At 42.2% G+C, this 15,009-nt stretch overlaps 1 protein-coding gene across 1 annotated transcript; it reads right to left on the bottom strand.

The window, feature by feature from the left end:
- Window positions 1-1,709: 1,709 nt before the first annotated feature.
- On the bottom strand, window positions 1,710-13,350 carry mef2b (myocyte enhancer factor 2b). The gene is made up of 9 exons (XM_070831633.1): window positions 13,224-13,350; window positions 9,050-9,124; window positions 7,989-8,192; window positions 7,626-7,754; window positions 6,903-7,092; window positions 5,717-5,865; window positions 5,455-5,569; window positions 4,626-4,737; window positions 1,710-3,992 (listed from the first exon to the last, which is right to left on the bottom strand). The coding sequence occupies exons 2-9, from the start codon at window positions 9,101-9,103 to the stop codon at window positions 3,680-3,682; spliced, it is 1,266 nt and encodes a 421-aa protein (XP_070687734.1). The 5' UTR covers window positions 9,104-9,124; window positions 13,224-13,350; the 3' UTR covers window positions 1,710-3,679.
- Window positions 13,351-15,009: the final 1,659 nt, after the last annotated feature.

Raw genomic sequence — 15,009 nt, 5'->3', positions numbered from 1 at the left:
TTTTTGTGACTCAATAAAAATGTATTTTTGGTCTCATGTCAGTTCAATGTTCCCATTTAATTCTGCTTTCCCTTGAGGAGCGTGGGAGATACTGCCGATATAACATGTCCCTTTAAAAATCAGTCCTCCAATTGACAAAAGACATCATGCATGACAATAGAGTGTCTGGCCGCTGTGCTGGGTCCTGATCTCTGACCCCCCACCTCCTGAGAAGATCATTCTTTAATCACTGATAATTACTATGAACCTGACGCCCTTTAAGAGTCTGGGAAGAAATATTTTGCGTGGGCGCTCCAGTTGGCCACAGGACCTCCATCTCTGCCAAACGCTCTTCATTTTGCTGCCCAACAACATTCACACTATTTTAAAAGGCCATATGACGCCCTCAGAAACACTCATGTTTATATGCCAGTCCCGTTTACCAACAGTTAAGGAACGTGACTTTTCTCCAGATCGAGACTGGAGAGGCTCTTTGTCTGAAAGTTGACATGATTTATGGGTGACATCATTTGACGTCCACGTCCAATCAAAAGCCACAAAGATTCCCCCATTGAGGGAGTGACTGCCACCTCGCTTTCTTTTAATGCGCATTGGCACATGCTTCATTGGAGGATATGAACAATCACAAAGCCAATGCCAAGTGAAGAAATTTGGGAGGGGACCGCTTAGCAGTCCTGACGTCCCATTTATTGTGTCTGTTTGAGATCTAGCCTTGGGACGTTGTATATCAATAGTATTACAATTCTTTCTTGACAATGATTAAGGAAAAATTCCAAGAAAACGTGTCATTGTTAGATAACAGGACCGAGGAGTTCATTTTGACTTTTGTGAGCTGCACATTTGTAAGTCGCATCCTCACCTAGCATGACCAGTAGTGCTGTGTTCCTCTCTGAGTCTAAGACGGGTCTGTGAGAGCGTCCGGACTAATGAACTGAAAGGCGACAGGGTTGACGTATCTATATAATCACATTAATTATGTGCGTCTGTGCAGGAGGCCTCAGGCCCCCTCGGTCTGATCTGTGGACTGCAGCGGGACAAGTCAGGCGGCCATGGCTGGGTGTGGTTGCTATAGAAACCAGGGTGTGTGTGTGTGTGTGTGTGTGTGTGTAGGACCCAGACATGCCCTACAGACTGGGTTGGCCTGCTCTCTGGGGAGCAGACCAGACATGACCCCAGTGAAAGTCTCTTTTCATTTAGGGAGGAGAGACGACAGAGATGGGTCGGGGCTCCACTCTGCTTTTAGTTAAAATGCTCCATGGTGGTGGCACAAGGAAACGTTCGGGCACGGTTACTGTGAGACAACCAGCTGTGGAAATGAGCCTTTTTGTGCTAAATGTAGTTTTTGAAGACATAAAGGTCTCCAGGCTTTTAAGTGGTCCATTCGTGTTCCCCTCGTTTGGCGGCTGCGTGGTGAGCAGCCTGACAGGGGCCAGACATGATAATGAGGGAGTCGGCGTGTTCAAAAGATGGAATGGAGGAGAATAAGACCACTAGAATCAATGGTCAAGTGAAAGCTTGATAGCTGCGCTGCTGACGGCATTTTATCCGCCTTCAGAATGAATGTACATGAAAAATCAGCGGCGAGAAAATCACAGTTTTCCCTGAAAAAAGAAAATAAATGTTCTTTGTTGGAAAAAAAAAAAAGCAGGGCAAGATAAATGTACAAATCAAACCATTTTTATTTAAAAGGATTCACAACAAATGTCAAATAAAGATCTGTTTCCATTTTGTTAGTGAAGCATTCAGCAAACATATAAAAACTAAACCCAAAGCATCAGAATACTGATAATTTGGTTTATCATGCTGATATTAATCCACATAACTGCATTAAAGAATGAAGAAAAGGGCTAATTCCACAGCAGCAGTTGAACTTGAAGACGTTCACCACAAACTCACTGCAGATTTTGTCAGGATTTATTTGTTAAACGTCTTCGGGTTGAACCACTGAACCTGTGTCTTGTCACAGAGATTCATTAGATAATTCATCACTAATGGTTTAGGCCCGTCTTCCCTCATCTGCGCTTTCTCATCCAAAATCCACATTTTGTGAAACAAGATGACCCCTTGTGGACAAGAAGTGGAAATTCGTTTAAGTGACAGTATATTTTGTCCTTTGCGGAACATGAGTTGAATATGCAAAGCAAAACACACAGAAATCCAGTGCACAAAAAATGCAGTGCAAAGTACATTTACAGATATAATGAAAACCAAACATTCCTCAATAAAAAATGTAATTTGAGGCTTTTTTTTTTTTTTTTAAATAATGAAATATCCTATGAATATTTAGACTCAATCTTTACACAGTGTCTCATATATTTCTAAACATCATGAGACAAAGATGGCAATAAAGCTCAATTACATCTACAAAATGCAGATACTAAATGAAGCCCTTCGGAAATAATAATTGATGCCATTTTAATGATCCTTAAATCAAATTAGACCCAATATAGACAAAGTCATGATGTCTTTGGCTGTTGCAGTATTTGATTGCAGTGCATAGGGACAATATTTAAACACTTCAGTCTTTAACTGCTGTTACTAGAGTAAAAAGATGAAGCTAGCATTATTTGGAGGAATAACAAAACTAAAGCTTTACTTAACCACAATTACAGTCTTACAAACCAACATAGAAAGAAGTCATTTATTAAACGTCCCTGAGACACTGATGCTCAATATTTTTAAGGGCAGGTTCACATATTTTAAAATCTGTCTTAACACAATACCCACATGTCCGTATGTATTTTGAGGCTGTTTTTGTTTTGCTGTAATTGTTCCTGCTGTCCTAGACGGTCCTGAAGGGATCATCTGCTCAATGTGACTCCAGTGTACAGTGAGAGAGAGAGAGAGAGAGAGAGAGAGAGAGAGAGCGAGCAACATTTGCAGGCCTCATTCTGTGTAAAAATAGACTTTTAAATTAATCTGGAGCAACTTCTGCATGTGCTTCAGCAGACAGATGAAGCGGACATCTTGCAAAGTTGTAATATTTTAGCACATAACAGGGGGGAAAGGATTTTGTTCCTCATTTCTCACATTAGGATTTCTTTATTTTATGGCCAGCATGGACAGGAGGAACAATTACAGTGAACAAAAGCTATTTCAATCCAGACGCGGGCACATAAGTATTGTTTTATGGCAGGCTTGGGGGAAAAAAGTGAACTTTTTATAAAAGGCAAAGGCTCCAGTGACGGGTGACATCTAAATGGTTTTATGTTGGGGGGGGGGGGACCATGTCACTGGTTTTGGGCTAAAGGTTAAAGGCGGGTTTTGCAGTTTTGGAGAAATTCAGCTGGTCCCGCTGTGCTGCTGTAGCTAACTTTGACAAAGTCACAGAGCAAAATGAACACATTTCAAATTGTGTTTTTCGACTCACATCAGCTCCACACAGAAAACTAAAACTAACCAAACAAAAAGCAAATAAATGTCTGAATGCATCCGCCTCCTTGTGGGATCTACCAAGTGATGCAGAGAAAATTCTCCGTTGCCCAGGAGAGACCAGCTCTGTGTGAGGAGACAAAGAGAGGCATTCCTCTCTGGGATGATGGGGACAAATCGACTCCATCTCGCTATCTTCTGTGTTACATCTGTGTGTGTGTGTGTGTGTGTGTGTATGTGTGTGAGGACTGGTTTCGATGGAAGATAGCTAATTGAATGGGAGATGGTGCTGGACTGCAGCAACCAGCTATCTCTGCCACCCATCACTTATCTCTAACTGCCTGAGCTGCTGCCCTCCTTCGTCTTCGTTTTGTGGGAAGCCGGCTTTGGGAAACTCCTTCGCCTCATTGGCCGGACGGGCTTCCGGAGGGGTATGGCGAGCCGAGTCGGGGTTGCTCATTGGTGAGTGCTGCCTGAGGTGGTGTAGAGGAGGAGAGGTGGGTGAAGACATGTGCTCGGGGGAGCTACGCTCCGATTTGATGCTGAGGTGGAGGGAGGGCAGATGTGGAGAGGTTGAGGAGCAGGACTGGGAGGGGAAGGAGCACCCTCCACTGGACATCCTGGAAACAACAAGAGGAAGGACAAAAGAAATGTTTCTGTTTGATTATCATCAGTTCTGCAATTATGTCTTAACCACATCAGGTGCAGCTTGATAACAATCTGATGCAGTTCAAATCAACATTATGAGTCTATTTCTTTATTTATTATGTATGTATAATGTATCTCCAGTTATTATTGTTATTCTTCTTCTACTTATTATTATTGTTATAATTATTATTATCCTCATTTGATTTGTTTTTACTTTACATTCCTGTTTATTTGAATTTATTTTCATTGCATCTAATCTCATTTTAATTTATTCTCTTTTTTCCTTTTCTTTTTTGTTGTTCTTTCTGACTGTTTATCTTGCTGTATTTGATTCCCAGTTGTTGACAGTGTCTTCAGAAGCCACAGACAGTATATGGTTTTCTCGGGCGGATGACTGCCATCAGTTTGAGCTACGTATATAAAATACAATGTTTGTTAGTGCTGTTTGTGCCCCATGAAGATCTGATCGATCGAAATGTGGCACAGCTCAAGTGAATAAAAATGCAACATTGCTGGGACAAAGAACAGTGTGCTGATTGAACTTTCTATCATGAGTCCATATTTCATCCACACAGAGGTACCACATTACGCATTAATATCCTCACCCTGGGCTTATATGAGGCCCGTGGGACTCCTGAGGCGGCTGTGCTGGCTGCCAGGAGTTCACTGCTCCTCGTTGTAGACTAACGGAGTGATAAAAACCAGGTTGGCTGTACTCTGGGGGGAAAGAAAAAACATGGATATAAATTAAAAAATGAAAAAAGAGGACATTACGATGGGTTTCAATAAATCAGAGGCAGTGAATGACAGGAAAGATTATCTTCACTAAAAGATAGTCCTCCAACACTTATTAGCTTCCTTGCTGAGAGTTAGATGAGAAGTTTGATACCACTGCAAGCATGTCACTTACAGCAGCTTAGCTTAGCATAAAGACTGGAAACAGAGGGAAACAGCTAGCTTGGTTTATGTGCAGGGCTACTGCTATACTGGCTGTAGTAACTTCCTGGAATATTGACGTCACCCCGATGTTGTCAGGCAGTCAGAGGAGACTCTAGGGGTCACAAAATGTTCCTGCACAAAGCCTCCAGCTATACGACAATGATCATTTTCACATCTTGGGTTTTGTATTTGTGCCATTAGGTGGGCTTTGTTATGTTTGGACAGAGACAGGCTCGCCGTTTCCCCCTTTTTTGCAGTCTTTGTGCTAAGCTAAGCTAACTGGATGCTGGCTGTAGTTTGATTTTTAAACTAAGGACAAATACAAGAAAAGTATCCACCTCTCAGCAGGAAAGCAAATGCATGTATTTCTCAAACATGTTGAACTATTCCTTTAAAGGATCTTTTCATCTGCCTCGTTTTTTAAATTTCACACCCTTTATTAAGTGTTCTCTATTCACCCCAATTTACCATAGAATAAAAACACAGCACACATACCAGAGGCTCCAGGAGAGGGGAGGCCGTAGCCTCCCAAACTGTGACCCAGCAGCCCTGCCTTGCCCATGGCTACCATGGAGCTGCTGCTGTGCAGGCCCGGGTACAAGACACCCCTCTGATGTACAGGAAAAGAGAAATAGTCAAACCAAAAGTCTCAAGTTTGTAGTGATAGTGATGACTGCATATATACTGCATAAACATTTTTTATCATATTTCTCTGACGCTTTTGTGCAGACCACACTGGATAGTGACAGGTACTTACAGCAGAGTTGGGGTTAACACGTGCGGCCCCCATGCCCTGGTTAGCAGCATCTCCTCGCAGGTTCTCACCGCACAGGTTCAGAGGAGGAGGGCTCTTCATGTCCAGAGCTCGATTCAGGCTGCTGTGGGAGAACACGGAGTAGCCGATACCTACACAGTGAAAGAAAGGAGCAGGAAGTGAAAAGAGATGTGAGCTTGTTTCACTCACAGAGGAATCATTTATTCTTTGCGACACATTCTTCACCTCCCTCTGTTTCTGTGTAGAAGTGTGATAAAAATGAACTTCTTCTTTTTGTTTGACCTTTCAATCCGTATCTGATCTTCATGGGCCAATGGGCAGCTATCGTCTACAAGTTCAAGTTAATATCTGGAACATACTCTAGTGTGCTGATGACCTGACAGAATCCATTTGGAAGCAAACTTAAACCAAAACTCAATCAGAAATGTCCATTATTACAGAAACAGTAAGACATTAAACACATTAAAGACATTTAAACAAACCATGACTGTGATCAGTGACTAATGACATCATGATGAGTCCAAACAGTTAAAGACTGCAAAAAAGGCTGACATGACTGGCAGGTGTGATATATTCAGTATAGAAACCACAGAACTGGTTACAGCCGCTGTTACACTGGTGGAGGGCCACTTTCACACAGCAGATCAACTGCATGTGTACACACACACACACACACACACACACACTTCCTGTGAGTTCACAGCCAGCTGCACAGAGGGTTGGTAGTACACATGTGAATTTTACAGAGAGAATTAAGCAAGACCGTAGAAGAGGATTTCATGGATTTTCAAGCTGAATGTTTTGCATTGCACTCACAGTAAGAGTCGTATTTTTCAAACTGTGGACATTACAAAGTTATAATGATGCACAAAAGTACATTGAAGAAATTGGAATATTTGGCTCACCATCACACTTTACTCCACTTTGTGATTAAAGTGTCATTTTGGGCTGCAATTATGGGATGTCGTATATAGCAATAGACACATATACATTCTATAGTATGTAAAGTATGTGGATACCCATGATACCTTTGTCATCTGTTGGGCTTAAACTGGCATGCTTTTGTGAAAATAGTCTCAAAACAAATTCCTGTAAGTCCTACAAATCTTTGACATTGTAATTAAAATGATTCTGGTAATGTTTCACACGGTGGGTCAGTTCTGCTCACCTGAGTGCGGAGACATGAATGCAGTGTGAGCATGCGGTGCGGCAGGGCCGGCAGAGCTGGGTCTGGAGCTCAGAGACTTTAAGCCAGGAGGTCTGTGTGACGCCATGCTGGATCCGGAGGAGTTGGCAAAGCCGTTTTCACAGCCTGCAGACACCAGGAACTGGGCCTCCGGTGAGAGCAGTGATGGAGCCTGAGGAGTAAAATCCATGTGCAATATCAGCATAAGAATTAAGGTCCAAAGTCAGGAGGTCAGGAAGTCAACAAAATTTTTGGTGAAAAAATAGTTTTATTAAGAATTAACATTTACAACACATCAACTTCAGGTCAGCTTGATGAGTGTGTGTGAGAGTATATATGTTCTTGTACCAGCTACATAGTGAGGACCAGAACATTTCTTTTACCAGCAGAATGAGGACATTTTGGCAATTCCTCACAACTTCAAAGGGCCATTTGAGGGTTAAGACTTGGGTTTAAGGTTAAGGTTAGAATTGGGTTTGGATTAAGATTAGGGTAAGGCATTTAGTTGTGATAGTTAAGGTTACGATATGGGGCTGGAGAATGCATTAAGTCAATAAGTGTCCTCACAAAGATAGAAGTACAAGTATGTGTTTGTGTGTGCGCGGTGCGTGCTTATGCTTGTGTGTGTGTGGTGAATGTGCAATGGAAGAAGTGTGTGTGTGTGTGTGTGTGTGTGTGTATGTGTGTGTGTGTGTGTGGACTGACATAGAAGCGCTGGCGAGCCACAGACAGATCCATGCCCTCGCTGAGAGGATATTTATCTGCGGCCACCTGCATGCTCTCCTCACTGTCGAGCTCTGAGGCGTCGAGGCCGAGGCCCTTCCTACGCAGAGTCTAATACGGAACAGAAAGTGCACATGGAAAATTATCCACAGTGATCAAACGAAGACTTAGAAAAGCAAGAATTTGGAAGAACGGTTTTCATCCAAAATACAACATCAATAAAAGCTTGCAACTTGAATTTAATATTCATCCTTCCTGCTCTGACAACAATTTCCTATTGTGTTATTTTGTTAATACTAAATCATGCTTTACAGTAATTTCCTTTAATAGCAGCCTGGACAGTACCTCCAGTATGTCCGTGTTGGTGCGACTCTCGTGTGGCTCGCTGTACTCTGTGTATTTGAGCAGCACTTTGTCCATGTCTGTGCTGGCGTACTGGAACAGACGGTTGGTGCTGTTGAAGATGATGAGGGCGATCTCACAGTCACACAGCACGCTCAGCTCATAGGCCTTCTTCATCAGACCAAATTTGCGCTTGGTGAAAGTCACCTGTGACACAAAAAACACTCAGAGGTTTGTGTCATCTTGCTTTTTCGATTTAGCCAACTGCGAATGACTTTGAAGAATATACATCAAGCATTTGGATCAATTTAAAGTACATGTAGTATGTAGTTACGTATATGTAAAAGAGTAAATATGTAACAAGGTTTTGGTATGAACCTGCTCAAATATTTGAGCTAAGGTATGTCATAGCAGAATCTGCGAAATGGAAAGACAAATCTTTTGACCAACTTGGATAGTTGCCACATAATCAATATACAAACTTAAAAAATACTGCTAAAGGTAGAATTGAAAAAAAAATTCATTGCTTTTTAAAAAGGAAAATCATAGCACAAAAATACGAATTGATCACTTGCACATACTCACAGTGGTGACAGTCAAGTATATTTATACAGCCAAAAGTCATAAATTTGTCCCAGGGGGCTTTGTAATCTGTAATCTGCATACAGCACTGTCTAACCTCAGACCCCAAAGGAAAATCTTCAAAAAAAAAACCTAAACCTTATCATCAAACAACATTCAGCTCTAAAGATCAGATAGGAGAAACAAATCGTATCTGTAACTTTAGACTGCGAGTTGGCGTCAAGATTATACTGACTGTGCATATAATCTACATCATCACATTCATCCTCCATCAAACTGGTCAAAACATCTTCTTTTTAGACTTTACCCATATAGTCAACTTTGCTCATTGTGAAAGGGCAGAAGTACCATTACAGTTACAATGTAACTGTACAATGTAAATAACAATGTCTATGCATCGCACTCTACCGTAAATATAACTGAGGCAGACCAGCTCTATACACGTAGAAAGAAAAGGCTCTGAAGTACTGTCTTTGTCTCACCTGTCTATTCCGCTGGTCCAGAATACGCGAAATTTGAATTTTCTTTCTTCCCATTTTTTCTGCCGTCTGACACACCTGTAAAATAAAATAAAATAATGTAATAGCTGCAGAATAAAATATGTTTATGTTATTGGCATTTGCACTGCTGCAGTGAATATCAAATATGACTTGTATAATTATGATATTTAACACAGATGTGTTTATTTCCTACTTAAGTTGGAAGAAATAAAAGTCACATGAAGCATGTTTCTGGAGAGTCAAAGTATATTTATTCATTCATTTATATGCAGTAGCCACTGAACTACCAGTTAATTCTTGTATAAATGTGTCTGGATTTGACAGTAACACCAGCACAAACATTCAGCAGAACTGCAACAATTAATCAATGAGTTTTCAACTATTAAATTAATCTGCAATTGTTTTGATAATTGATTAAAGGGTTTGAGTAAATTTTTAAGCAAAATTAGACAAATAGTCCGTGAAACCTGCTTCTGAAATGAGAATATTTTCTGGTTTCTTTATTTCTCTGTGACAGTAAACTTAATATCACTGCGAGCAAACAAAACAAGACATTTGGGGATATCATCTTGGAGTTTTCTGACATTTATAGACCAAACGACTAATCAATTAATTGAGAAAATAATCAACAGACGAATAGACAATGATTGTTAGTCGCAGCCTTAGAATTTGATAGTACTTCTCTCCACATTCATGTAATTCTGGTGGGAAAATGTCATCCATTTGGTTTAAGTGACTGAAGCCCCTTCCCCCTGGGTAAGGGCAGGGTGTTTATTTTTACCACCATGAGGCGATGCGGTCTAAAGTTAGAGCAGCCCTTGCCGGGCCAGCAGTCCACGCAGTCTGACACCCCCTCAGTCTGGGTTACCCCCAGGCCAGTAGCACAGTGCTCGACTGAACCGCACGGCCCCAAGAGACAGGGTTAAAAATACAGTCCATGGCTCCTTTTAAAGGTTCAGCAGGCAATAGCTAAAACCAAACAGTAAAAGGAAAACGGTGTGTTTTTGAAAGATGGTTGAAGCTAAAAGCCACCCACTCCTCTCTCATGCGCAGAAAAAAAGCAGGATTTGGAGGCGCAGAAGGCACAGGCATGGATGGATTGTGGGTCGGCTTGAGAATGTCCATTTTTGAAACTCACACCCGCTGTTTTTCTTTTTTTCCTTGATCTAGAAACCCCCCCTGCTCCTGCCCCTGCCCCTGCAGGACCGTATAGAGCCAGACACTATGGAGAAACGTGACGTTTGATGCATTGTGGGAGACAACCCTGACGCGACTTTGCTACATACCACTAAATCAAATGCATACATCAGTGTGCTCTATGTATGAGTTATCTCCAGTTTACACTCCACTATCAGTCAAACAGCTGCGTAAAGTGGTGGTCTGACTCCTCTGAACTGGCCATACAGTGCTTCTCCAAAGCCCAGAGGAGTTTTCACTGGTTTTTCCCCTTAATACTGGACATGTATTGGACTTCTCTATATTTAGTTCCATGTCCCTCCTGATGGTGCCTGAGCGGATATGGCGCCTGTGTTCCCACGACCCCTTAAATGCCCGCTGTCCCTCAACGTAAGCTTGGCACACAGGCATCTGGGGCATTTCTGGAGGAATCCACCTCTTTGCCCTAATTATTGCCTTATAAAGTCCTCTGATGTCTGCAGCGCTGAAAAAGCAGCAGAGACAAGACACACCTCAACACTGACAGCTGCAGATGAGCTCGTCATTGCCATTGTCTTAAATGAGAAACAGGGACCACTGCAGACAAATTGAAGTCAGGTCAGGTTTTTTTGGACCAGAAGTGAGACGATTACCCTCATATTAAGGCATGTTAATGGTGAGAAGAGAGGGAAGTGGGACATATGCTCAAGACGGGGCAGAAAGATCTTTATCTCAGAGTTTTACAGTAAGTTCCTCCTCACAGAAAGAACCAAATGACGACTGTCACCGCCACAGACAGCCCGGTTAAAACACATGACTAGGTAAATATAGCTACACCTCCAGCCAAACGGTGTGGAATTAGCTATAGAACTAAACTCTATGTGGTTTACTAGGTTTGTGAAAGGCCTAAAGCCCGAGACAGGCAGGAAAAGCTTGGCTGTGCCTCACACATCAGCTAATTCTGGATGTTTTCCCGTATGACAACTGCCATTTGAGGTCTGTGAATGCACAAGAACTAGCAAAAGTAGCACACATCTACACCACTACCTGTGACCTTTCATCTGTGAGGTCAACAGTGGCAATTAAATGAAAAAGCAAATCATTTTTCTCCCCCTTTATGTCGTCAGCTAGTTCTAGAAGTACAATCATATGAAGATATGAATGTAAAACAGAATCTCAGTGCATCCTATAATAGAACGATAATTGGTACACTTGCCCCTGGGTCTCACGCTTCTATAGGGAAAGACAGCACCTCTGTCAGACGCCTTCCCAGAGGCAAGACAGTGGATGGAAAAATCTGAGCACTGACACGCAGCAGGCACCAGCACACATCAGCCCTGCTCTCTGACATACCCTGGGAGCTTCTGGCTAATCACCGGGGACCTCACCGGGGACAACAATGCTCATGCACACAAAACGTAAAGCTTGCGAATCAACAGACGGGATGAATTTAAAAGGTTTGATCAGTTGTTGCGATGATAATCATGCATGTATCGCACTGGATGTTTTTCTTGCTGCAGTGAACTGTATGCAAGAATAGAAATAAGGGGAACGAGGGGAAAATATGTAGGGCATTTCTAGAGTATTGTGGGTTCTGCTTCGATGATTTTCTTTCCGTGAGTCATTCAGAGCAAGCATGGTGGCTTGCAAAAAAATGTTTCAAAAATATGGTAAACGTGTAAGAATATTGGTTAAAGAAGCTATAAATAAATATAAGGGCCTGATTAACCAAAGGTTGACGTTATCAGTGAAGTAGACGTAACACACTGCGACAACAATCCATTTAGTTAACTCTCTCTGTCACCGCTGTCTTGCTGTCGCTGTAAAATATTATTTGACAGACTTTTCCTTCAGTCGTGTATTGATTATACAATAAAATCAATCAAAAGAGAAGATGCACTTCATTTCACTGACATACTGAACTCTATGGACGACACCTAACAGCTTTGTCTCAGAACACTGGGTGCAAATATTGCACCCACAAAAGCATAAAAGTGATGATGGCCAAAAAGTGCAACGTAGAAACGTCACAGTCACAGTTACAGTCACAGTCTTACCCATTCAAATCTGAACTGAGACGTGTTTTAGAGAAGGGAAGCCCCTCGTGTTACTGCTAATTTCTTACTGAGCTTTGTATTCAAAGCTTGACACTGCCATTTTTTTTTTTATTAAAGCATCAGTGAGTCAGGATAAATAATGGGTGTTTCTCCACCTCCATGTGTGTCATCTTCAGGGTCAGGCGGTTCCTGCTCTCCCAGGGGCCTTTGCAGAGTAATGGTGAGGAAATATTTGTCTAATTTTAACAGGAGATAATTGAATTGCCTTGATATTTTTGATAGAGCCAGAATAGCAATAGTACATGCAGGCATGGGCTGAACATCTGATCTTTCCACGAATAGAGCAAAAAAAAGTTGTCTGAGGCTTTTTTAGAAGTTATTCGAGATCCGCTGAAGATGAGACACACCTCAGTGACAGCTGGCAGAAGGGACCTCTTTGAATGAAACTGGGGCAGGCATTAGATTCTTCTCACAAACAGTAATATCTGGACATGTTGAGCCACTGACAACAGGTATCAATGCGTATTTGGAGTGAGACTGAGCAGTGAAGTGATCGAAAAGGCAGCAGGTTGAAGGGATGAGGCGGATGATCATCTAGTCTGTCAAAAAAAAAAAAAGTCACGGGACGCGGATTTATTTTGCACAGCGAGCTATTCGGCGCTAAAAATAAGAAAAAGTAAAAATACATCTAGCTTAAAAAAAAATGTTTGCAGATAATTAGACCTAATAAACTGCTGACGTCATTCAAAATAGACCGTTTAAGAATAGCCCGTCTGTCCCCTAGTTGCCAAGCATCCCTGTCTAATATAGCCTCATCTATAGGCTGCTTCCAGCGACACATGCAGCAACAGGTACTAAACTCACAGCGATGGCACAAACAGGAAACAAAAGCATTTAAAAACAATTACACGCTTTGAAAAGAAAAACAGCGCATCTGATCTCACCTGCTCTCGGTCTCCTTCTGTCTCTGTTTACCTCCGAGTTTCACCCACTCGATCGAGGCCAATCAGACGCGACGAGTCGAGAATCAAAAGCGCGGAGACGTCTTCGGGAGCACGCGTGCGGTCTCGTGCTCTGGTCTCGTGTTGATGCACAGATATATTCACCTGGTGCAGCAGTGGCTGCGGATGGTTGAGGAGCGCTGCTCTCCAACAGCTGGCTGCTGCAGCCCGCCTCTCTCTGTCACCGCACGCCGCCTCCTCGGCCGCGCCATTGGACGCTCCTCCGTCTCCAGTCCGCCTTCAAACGCACCAGTCACTCAGAGCTGTCGGCCAGATCACAGCACAAGTAACGCTGCGCACACTCCAAAAGTCAAGAGATAGTTTAAAAAAAAAAAAACACACACACACACATACACACATACAATACAATAATATTAAAGAATAATAATAAGAAGAATAAGAATGACTTTATTTATCCCGGAGGAAATTGTTGTGCCAGAGTGCGGTACAGAGGTCAAGTCACAACAATACAAAATATTGAAATACAAAATTGAACAGAAAACACAATAAAATACAATTAAATTAAATAGTCTGTCCCTTTTTAAAACAAAAAGTACAGATTGAAAAGTACAAATTTGTGAAAAGTGTCACAGTGTGTGAGGTGAAGTGTGCCAAGTAAGTGAAACTATACAGAATAGAATACTTTAACAATTAAATATGATATGTGCAAAGTGCAAACTGCAAAACGGGAGACAAAGTGAAAGGGAATGACCTTTACGGTTATTGCACATGATTCTGCTGAATGAGTCCGTTACGTGTCCCTCCTGCTGGTGGAGGAGGCGTCATAGTATAGTCAAGTATAGTCATACAGTAAAGTAATTCTGATTCTGATTCTGATACACACTCCGCATTACACGGCACACAGCAACCATTTGTTAAGATTGTGCACCAAGTATGTTTGATATAAATGTGTGCAGAGCTACAGTGCAAGGGTGGAAAGATGGCAGTGAGTGGACAGTGATGTCTTCTGATTCACAATTTCCGTATCTTTCAGTTGTTCTACAAAAGGTGTCCATCCAAGCCACCACTCTTCTGTTATATATCAATATAACAGATTATTATGACTAATAAAATGAGACTGAGCCATTATTTCTTGTTATGGAGGCCACCTAGAGCTCCTTCTGGGACCCCTGGAGGTTAAACGTCCATGTTCTGCAAACCAGCGTTTCTCTGACTGGCATCACTGATAATTTCCTAGTAACGCTTAGATATATCTTAGATAAGATGATCATGACTGAATGATGCATAAACTGAGACTATAAGGTGTTTGGTTTGTGTATAAAAGAGACTCAGGGGACGTGGCCTTGAAATGGCCTTTACTATTGAAGTGTTATGTTAGGGGCGGCACGGTGGAACAGTGGTTAGCACTGTCGTCTCACAGCAAGAATGTTCCAGGTTAATTTCTTTCTGTGCGGAGTTTTTCATGTTCTCCCCGTGCTTGCGTGGGTTTTCTCTGGGAACTCCGGCTTCCTCCTACAGTCCAAAGACATGCAGGTTGACTGGTGACTCTAAATTGCCTGTAGGTGTGAGTATGAGTATGAATGGTTGACTGTCTCTGTGTGTCGGCCCTGTGATTAGCTGGCGACCAGTCCAGGGTGTACCCCACCTCTCGCTCAAAGTCAGCTGGGATTGACTCCAGCCCCCCCCCTGTGACCCTGAAGGATGAGCAGTATAGATAATAGATGGATGGATGGATGGATGGATGGATGGATGATATCTTTTTCCCAAA

This window comes from Pempheris klunzingeri, chromosome 6, assembly GCF_042242105.1.
Source record: "Pempheris klunzingeri isolate RE-2024b chromosome 6, fPemKlu1.hap1, whole genome shotgun sequence".
Taxonomy (NCBI): Eukaryota; Metazoa; Chordata; class Actinopteri; order Acropomatiformes; family Pempheridae; genus Pempheris; species Pempheris klunzingeri.
The sequence above is the reverse complement of the archived record's forward strand: the minus strand, read 5'-3'. Positions and strand labels throughout refer to the sequence as shown.

Bases quoted from the DNA above. Each gene is read 5' to 3' on its own strand.
- mef2b (XM_070831633.1), bottom strand. From the start codon at position 9,103: ATGGGAAGAAAGAAAATTCAAATTTCGCGTATTCTGGACCAGCGGAAT. The intron at 8,193-9,049 runs GTGAGACAAAGA...TTTGTGTCACAG, and splicing joins TGGACCAGCGGAATAGACAG to GTGACTTTCACCAAGCGCAA. The intron at 5,866-6,902 runs GTGAGCAGAACT...TTCACTGTGTAG, and splicing joins ATTCATGTCTCCGCACTCAG to GTATCGGCTACTCCGTGTTC.